Raw genomic sequence first — 17,023 nt, 5'->3', positions numbered from 1 at the left:
AAATTGAATTTTTGCCATCAGTCGCGTCAATTCGTATAATAACCCCCATCCTATATTAAGATATTCTCAAGTCAAGAAAAATTAAATACAAAAATTATTATATATGTAGGTACATATGTATATATATGTATGTACCTACATCATACACTTATTAATAGATTGAAAATAAAAAAAGCTGATATACCATTATACACTCTTGTGTGCGCATAGCTGCAATGCAATAATTAAATGAATATTAATTATTCAAATAGCATATAATTTCAATAAATATACACATGATATTGTGATGCTCACGAAAGCACATAACACAATTTACTGAAGTTGTAAAAAAAAAAAAACAAGAAAAAGGGAAAAAAATTATTTAAGAAAAAAAACATTTCGTGTGATTTTGGAAAGTTATATTTCTTATTTCCTGCCAATTGTTTTATTTGTAATGTTGTTCTTTGTTCTTTTACAATAAATTAAAAATTCAAATGATAAACATTCGAAATTTATGATTATTCATTTATTTTAGTCGGAATCACTATCATTTTTTAATGATTTTTGGTTTCGTGGAAGTCCTTCTTGAAGTTCTAGGACGTGCTGCACGGGCCTAGGTTTTCCATCTTCGCCTATGGTGCATGGTTGAATTATTTTATTGCTGGGAAAAAAGATAACAAATTCGTTGAATATTTTTGAGGAACATTTTTTACCTAATTCACCTCGAATCCGAAAATCACAGTCCTCCATTTTTGTACACATCATTTGAGACTTTGAATTCATTTTTGATGGCGATTAAATTAGATATGATACTCACTCAGCCAACTGACTCACGAGATTCACAAGATTCATTACTTCATGTTCCATTTGCTCTTCAGTCATCCCCTCGAATGGTTGAGGTTTAACTTTCTCATAGCATCCTGTCACTGGGTTGATATTTTCCTTATATTTAGCGTATTCCTCAGTATCACTCTCTCCAGACTCTGATGAATATTCGGTCTCTCTTTGCACTCCACCTAATAATCCTTTATTAGCAAACATCCCTGCTGCATTTCCATAACCAGTATACTTGATCATCCTCCCCACTGCAAATCGGTATAAAAAAAAAATCGTTGACAAATTTTATGATAATTATTTCTAATTCTAATACAAATGGAAACATTTTTATATCAATTTCTACCAAGCAATCGATTTTGTCAATCGAAGCAGTCCTCTAAAAAATGTTTCAATTTTTCATAATAATTTAAAGTAATTTCAACATCATCTTCATCTCACCATTTTCCTTGCAAAGAACGAACAAAAATTCAGCCACAAGGTCTCTAATTTCAGTAATAGGACTAGTTAGCAATTTGCATAATTTGCCTCTTACATGAGGGTCCTCTTCAGGCCTATGCATCACATCCTGTCCTTTCAGAGTAGGCAGAACTTGTTGCCTAACCCATTTTCGTATCAATCTTTGACTCTTTGTTAGTTTTAACAGAACAGTGACAATTGGAGAGATGTTATCAGTTAGAACGTGCGGCCTGTTCAGTCTCTTGTTCAAGAAGAGTAATAATTTATGGACCGCTGTCATGTCCATATTCTCGTGAATATCATGACACCCGATTTTTTTAATTGCATTCAGCGAGGGAATAATTGGATCAAAACAACTGGGCGGAATGACAGTGAGTAAATTCACAATGTGACTGTGCAAATCATCTGTCCCTGATTCAATCAAAAGTAGTCTGTAAAGAACTTCAACTAATTTCTTATGTTGACTTTTAAGATCATCCGTAGAATCATTCGAGTCAATATATATATTGAAAAGTGCCTTCAATACTTCACAAGCTATTTCAATCAAATTTTCTCGCAATTCGTCTAGTTTTTCTGACTTTATTTCATTGGACAATTTGTCCAGAGTCTTTATCAATTCACTATCAGCTCTCACTTCCTCTCTTAAAGCATTCCGGCACGCTGAATTGTAGGCTGTTGCCAGAAACATAAGTCTTAGGTCGAACAATAATCCGATGTTATAGGTGAATTCAGATTTTGAATTTTCATTTTCGATTCTTTTCACTAGATTTTTTAAACACCCAGTTTTTGGCAGTTGAATTTGAATCACGTCAGACTGGTAGATTGCATTGCAGAGGAGTTTCAACGCTTCCACAATAACTGTAAACATAAAAGGAAAAAGGTAAAAAAAAACATTTTTGATTAATAGAATTGCCGTACGTAAACCAAATCCACTGGGCAAAACATAGAAAACATGTTTTGAATAATTAGTTAACATTAGTTCATAGAAAAATTGTAAATAGGGATGAAAATAGAAATCCCAACTCATCCTCACAGAATATTCAATGCAATTGGTACAAAAAATAGAATTTTCTAATAGAATTACAATTATCTACAATTTTTTGATATGACGTTGCTGATTGTCGGGGTTGAATAAATTCGATGGAGCTATATTTTGTTTGAAAATGGTAAAGAGGTAAACCTGTACACACCTATATCGTAAGAGAGTTTCAAGTGGTCGGTAGACAGGCCTGCTTTATAGATAATTATGCTCAGTCTGTCATCCATAATCAATTGATTTATATCCGTCTTATCCCGGCTGAGAAATTAAATAAAACAAATGGAGCTTACTATTTTTCCATAGAACATCCACAATTACAAACCTGAGAATCCTGAGTGTCTGCAAGCACTTGAGATGAATCTCACATTGACTCTCATCAAATAGCCTTCTAAAAACTTCACCCCAAACTGTAGATCTCATATCCCCCTTATCCAATTCCTCAAACTTCATTTTCGTGGCACACTAAAAAGTAAAAACCTTGAAAATAGTCTCACCATCAACGAAAGAAATCAAGCATGATCATTTACTGTTAATTGTATAATGAAATGTTAAACTAGGATAAGTGAATTTTTCTCGAGGTCAATTTTTAACCAATATCTCGAAATTGAAGAAAGATAGTAATTTTTTCATGAATACCTTTTTTGTAGCCCTCATCTTTTTCTCTAGAAAATGTTTATGCAAAAAATTCGCTGTATTCCTTCAATTAAGAGATACGGCCTATGAACTGGCCTCGAGAAAAATGTACTTATCCTGATTCACTACTTCTTTACAAAACTAAAAATTTGATTGTTCGAAAAGATCTTGTCACTTCCAAATGATGCAATAATAAATTAATTCAAGTACACCATAACAACAAAGAATGTTGGCGAGATTAACACGAAGAAATTGTTGATCATTCCAATACTTACATCATTGCAAAAGCGTTCCAAACATTTTCCCACCTCCGTCCAGTCCGTTTTAGTGGTAATGTTAACAAAATCTTCCATTGCACCAAGTACTATGCCGCTTTATTTACCTAAAAAAAATCAGAAAAAATAGAGGTGAAAGTTTTAACAATCTGTCATCTCTCACCATCACCCACCAAATCACGAGTGATCTCAATAATTTTTGAATGCACCTGGAACTCCAGAAGTAAAAATCCAATAATAATACGGCGGTTGCATTTGCAAAGAGTAAAAAAATCACATACGTAGAACGTTATGCGTTATGTATTTGACATTACACCGATTATACATACAGATGTGCGATCAGCGCCTGCGCGGGGCAGAGGGGCAGTGGCGGGGGAATTTAAAACCAAGATGGCCGACCTTAGCCGATTAGGTGGTGGTGGTGGTCGATTTGACGCACAGGGTTTACATTATCACGAGAGCAAGTCAGTGTCTATTGGTGTCTATGAGGCACTGGGTGACACTGGGTTAGTGTAAAATTTTCTCAATTTACTCTCAAAGTATAAGAATATTTCTTAGCCACGTTGAAAGCCAAAATTTTGTAATTTTTCTATTGCTGCAAAACTAGTTATCAAACACTCTGCCAAGAATAATGATCGTGTGTATGGAATATAATATTAAGTGAAACTCATTTATGTCAAATGGTCAACAGCAATAACCGCAATTATTAGCGTTTGCATAAAGAATTCTTTATAGTACATCAGTTAATGTACTTTTGGAAATGTTTTCCTGACTAATGGAATTGATCAACAATGATAACACAAGATATTAGGGTATGGTATTATCTTGGTGATGTAAACGACACTTCACTTGTTGAATTTAGTGATTTAGTGGAGATACTCTGCGGTGAAATTTGAATTTTTCAATCAACGCTCAGGACAAAGGTGAATTATTTATTTAATTAACAACCATCAGTAGTGCGATAAATCTTGAACTCTTCACTGATTAGAATGGAGTTGATCCAATTTTTTATCCCTTTTTTTCATGATTTTCTATATTTTTTTACTTGCAGATATTATTCAATAAATTGATGATTATGCTAAAAATTGAGAGGCAGTTACAATCGTTGAAATCGTCAGTGGATCAATATGATACGAGAAGTAGACAAGGAACGAAATTCATCGGTGTGTTTTACACCTGGAAATCAAGATGATAATGGAGATGGCAATGATAATGAAAGAGATGAGATACATATGTCATTGGCGCCATACATACAGACTTATCTCGCTCATAGTGGACAAGGTGTTGGATGCTGTGGAATTGATTTGCCAGTGCCATTTGAAAGAGCAGCTCCAAGATCATGGTGGAATCCAAAATTCGATTCCGAAATTCTTGAGGAGCAGTACAAAACCAGTGCTTTTCCCCAACTAAGATTGAGATTTAGGTAAGAGCACTGAGCGTGCACATTATCAGGAAAAACTAATACCATTCGTCGACTTTCGTATCGTAATTTTCCGTGTCACAAGATTGTACTCTATTTAACTTGTCTAGGAGCTTTGTAATGTTGAAAACCCTTTTGTAGCCTGTTACAATATTCTCAGCACTCTCTATAGACCGTGTCTTATTAAAATACAGACTGAAATAGATTTTTTAAAATTATTCATCAATTTAGCTTACATTATAATGATCATTTTTATAGAGTAAAAATCTACCTTCCGTTTACCTACTATTATCTTTATTTTTAATTTTTTTAATTATAAATACCTTTCTCCTTCAACTTCCCAGAAAACTTTGAAATAAATCTCTATACCTGGGTAAGAGGAAATGGAAATGGGCCCCGTACAGAATTTTTATTTATATTATTAATATAGGACTGACAGAATTCATCATAAGGTCTCTTTCTGCATAGTTTCGTAAATTACAGAAACAATATCCCTCATTAAACATCGTTTTAGATTTAAATTCACTGACTAGCTTGAATTAATCATTTCTATAATAGCAACCAGATATTGAACCGATGCAGTGGTAAAAAAGGACGACTTGGAAACAAATTGACGCATAATTGGAAAATTATTTTAAGGATTAAGATGTTCTGAAAAATGATTGATAATTAAAAAGGTCAATATTATGAATAATGATTATGAAAAAACCCTCATTATAAAAAATTCAGGAGATAAAATTTAGCCAGTGATTAGTACAAATGAATGATAACTTCAGAAGTTTCTGCATACTCATAATTTTAGAACTAAACCCCCTACATAAATCCCCAGATAACTCTTTCCTGATCCCACCTAAAAATAAACATTCTCATTGTTCCAGATATGCACTTCTATACGTCCTCTTAATCTCCCTCTGCTGGCTAATCTACTTCATAACCTTGGGAATAAAAAGCTGGATATCTCCATTGCCAACAATAGCAGGCATATTTGCCGGGACGTTTATCCTGATGTCCTGTGTCTTTTACTTGACTTCGAGAGATTACTACAGACGTTACGTATTCACGACATCTCTGATTGTTTCTACTATTCTTTGCGCCCTGTCCCTGCTCCTACTAGTCCTCGTACCACCATATGGAGCTACAGAGAACGAGGGATTGAGTCTCGTCGGCCACTTTTCCCTTTGCTCAGAGATCCAACTGCTCATCTACACAGTTATACCAATGCCCCTGTACGCATGCTTCGGTGTTTGCACCATTTACTCTATTCTCTTCGAGTTTCTCACAGCATATCTCTATAATCAACACAAAAAAACGACAATAAGTCAACCGCTCGAGTTCGATTCAACTCTCCTAACAATCCGAATCCTCATGCAAATATGTATCCACATAATCGGAGTTCATATTTTGATAATGACGTTTGTAAGAATGAGAGGAACATTTATGAAAGTGGGGCAATCTCTCCTTGTTCGACGCCAATTGGAAATGGAGAAACAACTCAAGGAGAAGATGATCCACTCGGTGATGCCCCCAAAAGTGGCTGATTGGTTGATGGAGGAGAGTGAGCGAGAACGAGAGCGAGAAGATTCAATAAAAAAAGGATCTATACCGTCGAATAATACTGATCTCAGATCGCTCTTTCGTCCCTTCAATATGCATTCCATGGAGGACGTATCTATTCTCTTCGCTGATATCGTTGGCTTCACTAGAATGAGCTCCAATAAAACAGCTGAGCAGCTAGTGGGAATTCTCAATGATCTATTCGAGAGATTTGACGAATTATGCCAGCAAAATGGCTGTGAGAAAATTTCCACTCTTGGGGACTGCTATTACTGCGTGAGTGGGTGTCCAGAGCCAAGATTGGATCATGCCAGGTGTTGTGTAGAGATGGGTTTGGCGATGATAGAGGCAATCAATCAATTTGATGTAGAAAGAAGGGAGGGAGTTAATATGAGAGTAGGTGTACACACTGGAACGGTTCTTTGTGGAATCGTTGGCACCAAAAGGTTCAAATTTGACGTATGGTCTAATGATGTTACTCTTGCCAATAAATTAGAAAGCACAGGAATAGCTGGTCGAGTTCATCTCAGTGAAAAAACATTGATGTTTCTCGCTGATGAGTACTTGACGGAGGAAGGCGAGACTGTTAAGGGAGTTAAGACGTACTTTATAAAGGGCCGAAAGTCAGATCTCATAAATAAGTTCATGAATAATATTGGGCCAATATCAACGAGCATATCACCCGTTTTGCATCCACGTCAACGATTATCCTCTTGCAGTAATCAATCGAAATCTGGCCAGCATTATTTGCACATGGTTACTAATCCTACGAGTTATCGAATTAAGGCTAATTCATTACCAAGTATTTTAGATTCTGAGGCTGATGAGTTCAATGAGAATATCGGGGGTGGTGAATTTATAAAGGACGTTAGTCAGAGTCCTTCGAGCACAGTCAGTTATGGAAAGAAGAAGAGAATTAAACCTTGGAAATATTTGCAGAGGCAGAGAACAACTGAAGAAATGACTCCACTTAAGATTCATGGAAATAAAGCTATTCAATTTCAAAAGAATAATTCTCAGGCTATCGATGTGGGGCATAATAACGTGGAGATGGATCCTGATCCTAGAGCTGTTCGTCCCTCATTGAGTCATGCCTCTTCAGTTTGCAGCAGAAAGGACTCTGGAATCAGAAGTAATAGTAGACGAAGTAGTATTCAACAGCAGTTATTTTTGATGAATGGATTGACCCAGGGTGATCTCCTTGGTCAAAGAGTCAGTGGATATTATACATCGAGTTCTACACTTAATTCAAAAGAAGATCCTTCGTCCTCTGCCGTACCATCTTATCCTCCTTATCCATTTCCTCCTGCTGTTACTGATACATTTGGTGCGTGCTTTCATAAGTTGAGGAAACAGTCTGATCTCCAGTTAATTCGGTGAGTCACTGATTACTCTCATGTAGAGAGAAACATTCACTTCGCTTGTCGTGTAGGTCGTTGATAACATTATATTCTGTGGTCACATAAAAAATTATTTTTTTCCTGCTACAGGGGAACGTGACATTCATTCAATTTTCATTTATCAAATTTTTTTTCGATAATTATCTTGAAGGGTATCATGCCTGTGTACGCCAATTGCTGAAAAATTTGCAATTTTGGAAGTCAATTGATATACCGTTGGATTATCTCTAGGTGGCTATAGGCTTAGTCCAGTAGTTTGTGAGCAAGTCATTTATTTTATGACACTTTTACGATAATAATAATCTTTTATCATAATTACTAGGCAATCAGGCGCGCTGTCGCGCGCTTTACCTCTAAGTGGGCACTATAGCACAATAACATCCTCGTCATCATAGAAATGATCAATCGATCCATCGACCAATAGGAAAAGGAATAAAAGATTGACAATTCTTTTATGATAAAGGAATCAGAACACACAGGCCCGTCCATAAATGATTCTCCAGATATTTTAATTTTTCCATTTTTCATTCAAAATTCTCGTATGGATATTTTATTTGATCTGAACTGACGTTGAAAATTTTCAAAAGAGTATTAGTAGTTGCTGTTGAGGGTTTGGAAGAGTATCCAAGGGATTGATACATTATTTTTAAGCTAGTGTCGTGTGAAATATTTATTCGACCGTTTTCGTTCAATAGTATATTTCGTCACTAGGTCGTTAGGAACTTTTCTGACGATTGTGAATTTACAGTCCGAGGCGAAGTCGAGTGGTGAGAAAAGTTCTTTTCGGCCGAGTTACGAACAATATTTTTTTGTCATTCAGTCCACAGACAGGATTGTAAGACCGTGCAGCAGTCGTGAAATATTGCTTCACGCACTGAGTGACAAAAATATATAGTTATATTTTAGCTGTCCACCACACAATCAATCAAGTGAGACCATATACTCAATTGTGGCGCTTTAATTAACTGTAATTAGTGAAAAGAATAATTTTTATTGATTTTTACAAACTATATATGTATAATAAGTGAAATGAATTTTCTAGAATTTTGTGTTTTATTCCAGATGTGTTCAGGACAACGTATCCTCCCAACGGTCTTACTTCGTAAAGCCACCCCTTTCCCGAGCAACCCTCTTCTTCAAGAATAAAGAAATGGAGGCAGAATACCGAGAGAATGCTCACAAGACAAGCGAGAGCATCGGAGGAAATCCACCGACCCTAGCAACATCACGATTCAACACGTACTTTGATATCCTTGTGTCAGCTCTTATTTACACTGCAATCACCGCCTCTCTTTTAATTCTTTGCAATCCAACAGTGTACTTTCTGATATTCTGTACAATAGCCACAGCCATTCAGATATTCGTCGTGAGTCTTTGCATACGTCAGTTAGTAGATCCGAATTCAGCATACGCCATAGCTACACAGAGAATCTTTAAGTTTTTCACCAAGTGGTACCCTTGGCATTGTTGCGGTGGATTCCTGGTGAGCCTCCCCATCACATCGATCTTTATGAACCTCAACTGCAGAAAAGGCTTCGAATCAACCCTCACAAATCATATCGACTACTACTACTGTTATTTAATTTTCGTGAGTTTTGTACATTTTTGCAATTTTACACAATTAAATTGTTGGATGAAAAATGTTCTCGTGACATTTACAGCAGTAATTTTTGTCATTTTTATGGTCAGTAATGTTGGATCGATTGATCAATCAATTGACGTTGATTTAGTGATACCACAAAATGCCTTAAACAGCTCAGATATATTACCGCCAATGGATTTAACTTTAAAGTCCACCGAGACAGTGAACAATAGTTTTAACAATATAAATATGACGATTGGCTCAATTGATGCTGTCGATAAGAAACATAGACTACAGTACAACGATGATTTTTATGGTAAAGAGATATTTATTGATATTGTCCTACTTTTGATACTCGTGTGGTTTTTAAATCGTGAATTTGAGATTAGCTATCGTTTGAGTTTTCATGGTAATGCCGTTGCTGCTAGGGATAAATCGCGAGTGCAATCAATGAAAAATCAGGCTGATTGGTTGTTACATAATATAATTCCCAAGTACGTTGCCGATCAGTTGAAGACAACCGCTAAATATTCGCAAAATCATAAATCTGTCGGAATTATATTTGCTAGTATTGTTAATTTTAATGAACTTTATGATGAATCTTACTTGGGGGGGAAGGAATATTTGAGAGTTTTGAATGAATTGATTGGGGATTTTGATGAGTTGTTGGAGAAAAATGAGTACTCTAATGTCGAGAAAATAAAAACAATCGGCAGTACATTTATGGCTGCGAGTGGGCTTAATCCACAGGTGCGAAATCAGAATAGTCACATGTTTCAGCATCTATTCGAGCTATTGGATTTTGCTGTCTCAATGCACAAAGTTATTTATGATTTTAATAGAGATCTGTTGGGATTTAAGTTGATACTGAGAGTCGGATTCAATTTTGGGGATGTAACTGCTGGGGTAATTGGTGCAACTAAACTTTATTATGATATTTGGGGAGATGCTGTTAATATTGCCTCTAGAATGGATTCAACAGGTGTTGATGGCAGAATTCAATTGCCCAGTTGTTGCATTGAGGTTTTGAATGAGCGTTATGAGTTTCAACCTAGGGGACAAGTTTATGTTAAGGGAAAGGATAATATGGATGTTTCTCTTTTGATTGGTAAGAGAAATTAAGGCCCGGATGGACAGTCTGGAAAAGATAATTTACTCCAAAATTGGGACTTCTAATTACTCCGTCAATTAATCGTTTTTTCCGATAATTGTTAGCTAGCGGCCTAGTTGTTGACAACCGCTAGAACGCTAGCTAACAATTATTGAAAAAAACGATTAATTGCCAAAGTAATTAGGCATCCGAATTTCGGAGTAAATGATCTTTTCTAGATAATCCACCCGAGCCTTAAGAATATTTATTTTTCAAGGGGAATGAGGAGCGAGTGTACTTAACTAATTTATTATTTGTGTCGGCAGTACTTGATGGAGTGTTAAACAACTCGAGATTTTTTCATTAATTTCTACAAAAATTATTGGAAACTTGACCATTTCGCATTGTTATACTTTTTAAAAATTTGAGAATTCTAGTGGGTTTCTAAAATGATATTTTTCAATCATTTCATGCAACAGGAAAATTCAGTTTCTCTAACAAATTAATAATAATTAATGGTAATTAATTTTTCCTATTTGGGAAAACAATTCTGGATTTGTCGTCCTCTATTCATATTGTCAAAAGGTTTTTTATGTGAAATCTTCTACCCGTTACTCCTCTTCTCGTTCCAGAAATCTTCGCATTAACAATTAACAAGAATGAAAATACGTGATTATGTTATTAAGTGCTGTTGACGAATTATTTATTTGATTATTTGATTTCCTTATTTATCTGATTTTAAAAAGAAATATACTATTTTATAAGACCGGCACAAGAATAATGAGAATTGTATGGTATTTTAACATTCCAACATTGATTGTACCATTGATTGAAGCGAGGGTGCCATACATCTAGGATAAATGTACACACCTGTTTTTCTGTACACAGATTTACTCAAATATGTAAAAAAAATCTCATATCGAATCTCTGAGTTTTATCGATTAAATTTATGTATTTCATTTAGAAAACAATACAAATTGATTGATATTATCGTTTCGAATTGGACGCGAACGCCTTTTAATTGATCAACTGAGCAAAATCTGTCCACATGTAATATTTTAATCATGTTAACATTTTATTCTTGAATTTCGTAATTGTTATGGATTTTCTCACATTGCATCCACACAAAAAAAAAGAATTGGAAAACGAATGGCTTTTTCAAAACCATAATCTTAACAAAATAAGACTAACTTGAGTTGAATTGTTTATGCATTTAGATCACGAATTATTTTGTTGAATGAAATTTATTTATTGACGGCTATGTCAATATTAATGTTGCAAACGTCTCGAATTACCATTGATCTCTACAGAGAATTAAATAAATAAATTAAATTATTTTTTTGAGATTGACATTTGGATAATTGCGAGAGGTGAAACACTAATAGAGCCAAAATTTTAATTAAATTATTTTGATTAAATTATTATTTTGTATATATGTATGTAAATGTTATACTTACTTAAAACAACGACATAATGAAATGTAATTTGCAAGAATGATTGTCTTTTGAATGAATATAATGATTAAAGTCATCGGTTGTGAAAAGAAAAAGGAAATTGCCACGGATTGTTTCTTTCATGCTCCAAGTGTGCTTTGTTCCTTTGACATCTCATCTTTATTACAATACAATATATACATGTTTTTTTTCTTTTTGTTTTGTTTTTTCTTCTTTATTATTAATATTGGCAGCTTTGCGAACCAACTGAAACTGTACAGCAATGGATGAAACACTGGCAGCATTTTATTTCACTCATCCATGATGAATTGTTATCATTAATTTCATACACATTCACAATCCCATTCACAATTATGTACAGACAAAAGTAGAGGATAATTGTCTTTCCTCTTTTCATTGCCTTCATTCGTTTCAAGATTATTCAAATTTCTTCGAATGATTTCATCTCAAGATTTGAATCTCCTTTGAGGAGATCGATTCAAAACTCATGACCGCAATTCACAGAGTTTGCATAAACGAGTCGCTAATTTCATTAAATTTTCCGTAAAATTGTAATTTTTTAATTTGCCATATAAAAAGTAAATGGAGATATTGCATGCAAATTGTTTCTACCGTACAATTATAGTTTATACAATAATCTCGGAGAGTATAATATGGAGAGGAACTGAAAGTTCATTTTTTGCAACTCGAAAACAGAAATGAAGACCAGCTCACGGGGCTGCCTTGGAATCGTTTAATCTCGAGACGAATTCATAATTAGTGGAATAAGATAAGTAAATTTCGGGCATTGTATCATTTGAATACCAATTCAAGGAATATCTGAAGAAACACAAAGTCCTGCACAATTAAGCTGAAGATCTCGTCGCTAGAAATTCTATTCGACCACCACATAAAATTAATGATGAATTCTCTTCAACTTACTCGTACCTGAGATACTTTTCGTGTTTTTTTCTAGTCTCATCAGTGCAAAAATCCATAGTTTTAGTTTGACATTTTATTACAAAAATAATAATAAATGCGAATTCTCACGCGAAGAATTAAATATAGTGCATTGGATAGTCATTTAAAAGGCATATTCTATAACCAAGATCAAATATTGATTATACTGAGATTTAAAAAACCTATTCCTCACTCATGGGCTCCTATTGTGTATTTGGAATCTTTTGATGACTCTAGTTTCGAGAAATGCTTGAATGTGTATCACGAGAGTCATCGTTTTCACTGGCTTTCTTCTTGATTAAATTACGTTGTTTTTTATTGAAAATGCATGCGTAATTTAAAATGCTCGCCATATCTACGAAAGAAAAACATGCTCGGTGCAGCAGCACAAAGACTATTTAAGAAGGTACCATCACTTTTTAGCCAAAATTATCGGTTTTTTAATTTTCTGGCGAACTGCTGATGGGATTAACTGAATAAAATATACCGTTCTTACATTTTATCATTATTTCACGACTCAGGAAGTTTCATAACAATAGATTTAATAGATTTCCTGTGTTTTTTCTAAAGTTTTATGAAGTTTCGAGAGGTTTAAAAAAAACGCAGGAAAATTATTACACGAGTCATTAAACAATGATGAAATGCGAAAATCGTATATTTTTTGCGTTTTGCTGATCAATAACTTATCAAAAAACTTTTAAAAAAAACTGTGAATTTTGGCTAGGAGGGACCAGAACGTCCCTGCACTGGAAAAAATTTTTTTTCAACAACTATGTTGTTAGCATTTCAGAGCATAACAGATATACTACAACTCTTCTAACTTCTTCCAATATTCCAACCAAAAAAAAAAGAATATAAAAGCATCTAAATGATAAATTAATAAACTTGAATGACAACATTTTTTTGATATTTTTTTTTGTTTTTGTTTCTGATGAATTTTCTTTTTTTAACAAAATAAATAAGACAAAAGTCTAGCGTTTAACATTTTATAACGTAACTGCAACGCCGAACACAATTTCACCGGAATTTCGATTGTTTATTTTATCGTCCGCACTAATTTCTGACTGGGTTCGATGACTTGGAAACAAAAGCAATGTAATGTCCTTGTTCGACGTTTATCCTTAGTATCAATTTACACTGTGCAGCGTAATAATAATAGGACATGCTGTCAAGATTTATAATAGATTGTAATTGGTGATTGAGTTTGACCAACCGTGGAGAGTACGGCTGTCAATGAGACACTGCTACGTGGAGCCAGCAAAAAGTGCTGTGAGACCTGTATCTGCTGCATTCTTCGATAATTCATCAGTACGCATCTGCGGTGGTTTACTTACTTCGAGACGGGGTAAATTATCTATTTTTATCTCTTTCCGGAATAACTGTCCTACACTTCTACCGATTAACTGCAACAAAAAACAATTACACATTGTTGAAAAATTTTCACAATAATAAAGTCATTCCCTCATTTTTCTTCGAGTTTAAATGAATTCATGTCATTACTACAAGAAGCTCGAAGACGTCAACCAGGTGGTGATTTTTTTCAGAAATAATTTCTTATTCTTTAAGAACAGAATGCATCATAGCAGTCTCAATCAGATATCAACAACATAAACTTCAAAACAATCGATCATTAACCTTTTTCAATTCTCTCAATTGATCGTGACTGTACAAAAAAAAAAAAACAAAAAGCAGAAACGTTGTTTTTACACATCGAAATCTTATTTTCTATTTCCCACCGAAAATTTGTCACAGTAACTGAAAGAATCCTAAATTCTGAATGTTTCAATTAAAAACTTCAATTAAAAAATTAGTCATCCAAATATGAAAAATTGAAGGCTTAGAACCGAATGATTACAGATCTTCCTTTCGGAAGTAATAATATTCCAGTGGAGTTAGAATTTATGCTATTGCAGGTTTAATAAAAAGTGTCTTTACAACACCAGGCTAAACATGTCCTACCTGATTAGTAATTTTCTTGAACAACTCTTTCTTCCCCTTCTCGACCTTATTTCCTTTGCTGCTGACTGTGGCCATCTTCTCATCAAACCTCTGCAGATCAGCGGGATTTACTCCCGGGATCTGCTGCATGACCTGAATAATATTAGGAAATTTGGGTCTGAGGCACTCGTAAACCTGAGCCCCCAGAGTTATCAGTGATCCCTGATTGGCCTCATGCTGTCCATGCAGCTGAAGCCCCTGAAGTACGGCAACCATAATATGAGCAGCCATAGCTGGAGTGAGACTGCCATCAGCCACCAGTGCTCTCACGATGGGTCCAGTCAGCATAGTAGCTTTAAGACTAGCATTGGAGTCATTCCACGACAATGCTCCAAGTACACAGAGAACAATACTGTGACACGTCGAAGGATGCCTCAGAACAAAAGCCCCAAGCTCACTGACAACTTCAGCAACGATGCTGTTCCCTCTGACAGCTGGAGACGGTGTAATCTGATCGACAGCCATTCCAGAGCTGTCATCCATGGTAGAATCAGGAGGTGCAGCATCACTCGTTGTTCCTCCAACTAGAGTCACCTTCAATACGTCTACAAAGTCTCTCGTTAAATTTCTATTGAGCATATCATCGAGGACTTCCTGTGCATCCGTTGGATTATCGTCGTCATGGCCATACCTTTCCTCATGCAGTCTAGTCAAGTACTGCCACTTTGCACTCAGTCTCTGGCACATGTGTGTCGAGACATGTGTCAATATCGGTACCAGTACACTCTCGTAAAAAGCTGGTAAACACGAGTAAATGAAAGGCTTCAAAAAAACTCGGATTATTGGGCGCAGTCGATAATCAGGGATGAGTTCCATGTTAGAAAAAACGGAATTGAGTAGCGCTGGTGCAAGCCCAGGCAATTGATAGAAATCTCTGCCAAGTGTGTGGCAACCACTACCAAGCATGTGATAACAGTTATCGTGGATTGATGACAAAAATTGTTGCATTCTTGATAGTGGAGGAGTTGAGGATTGATCGTTGTGATCTGAATTCGACTGTTCCGCTGGATGCTGGTAAAGATTATTAGCCTGCAGATTGGAAACTGTAATTCCCATAAGATGAATCTTCTCGTTCTCCAGGAGATCATGTGCCTTTTTATAATCATCTGCCAATAACGTCAATGCAGTTGGTGTAAAAAATGCATTGATGGCTCTCAGTAGAGCGAACAGAGTAGGTAAAATGGGGATGATGTGAGGAGCAGCTGGATTCCGGTAGACTGGATTTCCGCTTTCACTCAAAGCAGCAACAAATCCACCCCGAGCAGCACGATCAGGATCTTCAGGGATGGAACAACGTTTGACGACACTGAGAACAGTAGAAAGACAATACATCAAGTCCGCTCTGTTCTGAATAATTATCTCTTGCTCAGTGCTCTTATTGTCGGAAGCCACTGCTGGTCTATCTAGTCCTATGAACCTCATCAACTCAACAGGTCCTTTAAAAGCCTCAAGGCCAATGGCTATGAATCTGGGAGAGGCGTCTCCAATGATTTCAGCGATAAATCGAGTCTGTCTTTCATAATCACAAAAATGATTAGAGATTATCAAGAGAGCTTCATGAAGCACCACACTTTCCATCCTCGTTAACTGACTCGAAGTATTTTTTCCCTCATTTCTATTATTATGAACTCTCATTAATCCTCTGACAGTCGTATGAATCTGCTCGAAGACAGGTAAAAGAAGGAGGGGATACTTCAGACCAATTTTAACCATCAGACTCGCAGCATGTCTCCTAACACACTTGGTTGCTTTGGAACGATTTCCTGGTCCTGAGAGTTTTCTGTCCTCGGGACTCTCATAGACAAGAGCTGAGAAAATTTTCTCAAGTACTCGGGGCAGTATGGCAACACCTGGCATCGCCATAGATCCAGTAGACATCGATAAGAATACAAATAGTGCAGAGATGCAGGATAAAAGTGCTGATAGCAGCCAGGGATCATCTGGGGAGTAGCTGAGACATAATTCAAGGAGCTGAAGACCATTCTGCACACTCGGTCGTTCACTCACCAGAAGAATTCTGGAGATAACAGAGTCAAGCGCCTGTGCAAGTGCCTCCCACTCCAAATACTCTGGATCATTTGGATTACTTTTATACCGCAGATTCACCATTCCTTTGGTTATCTTTGCTGTCAACCAGTGTTGAACGTAGGCGAAAGTTACTAATGGAGCTACCATTGTTGCATGACGTACACCCTCCAGTAAATCCATTCGAAAACGATGGAGAAATACTAGGAACTCCTCTTCAGAGTCATAATCACTCAGGCAATAGGCTGTCATTCCGTTGACAGTACCGTAATCATTATTGTGATTGTGATTAACTGGATAAGCGACTTTTATCAATTTTGGTCCTGTATATTCGATGTATTT

General features: G+C 35.8%; 3 protein-coding genes across 6 annotated transcripts in view; 1 reads left to right on the top strand and 2 right to left on the bottom strand.

Moving 5' to 3' along the window:
* Positions 1-414: 414 nt before the first annotated feature.
* Positions 415-3,555, bottom strand: ric8a (ric8 guanine nucleotide exchange factor A). 4 transcript variants are annotated; one of them, XM_011310576.1, is made up of 7 exons: positions 3,383-3,555; positions 3,220-3,326; positions 2,634-2,773; positions 2,463-2,569; positions 1,255-2,130; positions 797-1,064; positions 415-640 (listed from the first exon to the last, which is right to left on the bottom strand). In XM_011310576.1, the coding sequence occupies exons 2-7, from the start codon at positions 3,295-3,297 to the stop codon at positions 511-513; spliced, it is 1,599 nt and encodes a 532-aa protein (XP_011308878.1). In that variant the 5' UTR covers positions 3,298-3,326; positions 3,383-3,555; the 3' UTR covers positions 415-510. The 4 variants fall into 4 exon arrangements, with proteins under 4 accessions (XP_011308878.1, XP_011308058.1, XP_011309670.1 ...); XM_011309756.1 differs by having other exon boundaries at positions 3,393-3,555; XM_011311368.1 differs by having other exon boundaries at positions 3,429-3,555.
* A 69-nt stretch (positions 3,556-3,624) lies between these two features.
* Ac13E (Adenylyl cyclase 13E) lies at positions 3,625-10,356 on the top strand. The gene is made up of 4 exons (XM_011308548.1): positions 3,625-4,142; positions 4,271-4,642; positions 5,518-7,569; positions 8,656-10,356. Exons 2-4 carry the CDS (start codon positions 4,347-4,349, stop codon positions 10,295-10,297), a joined length of 3,990 nt encoding a protein of 1,329 aa, XP_011306850.1. The 5' UTR covers positions 3,625-4,142; positions 4,271-4,346; the 3' UTR covers positions 10,298-10,356.
* A 3,003-nt stretch (positions 10,357-13,359) lies between these two features.
* Ranbp21 (exportin-5-like protein Ranbp21) overlaps positions 13,360-17,023 on the bottom strand; it is a gene marked incomplete in the record, with an annotated part of 5,642 nt that continues 1,978 nt past the window's right edge. The window contains 2 exon segments of the mRNA XM_011307290.1: positions 13,360-14,061; positions 14,618-17,023. Coding sequence (XP_011305592.1) covers positions 13,903-14,061; positions 14,618-17,023 — 2,565 coding nt within the window.

The sequence above is a fragment of the Fopius arisanus genome, unplaced genomic scaffold (assembly GCF_000806365.1).
Source record: "Fopius arisanus strain USDA-PBARC FA_bdor unplaced genomic scaffold, ASM80636v1 scaffold00001, whole genome shotgun sequence".
Taxonomy (NCBI): Eukaryota; Metazoa; Arthropoda; class Insecta; order Hymenoptera; family Braconidae; genus Fopius; species Fopius arisanus.
The sequence above is the reverse complement of the archived record's forward strand: the minus strand, read 5'-3'. Positions and strand labels throughout refer to the sequence as shown.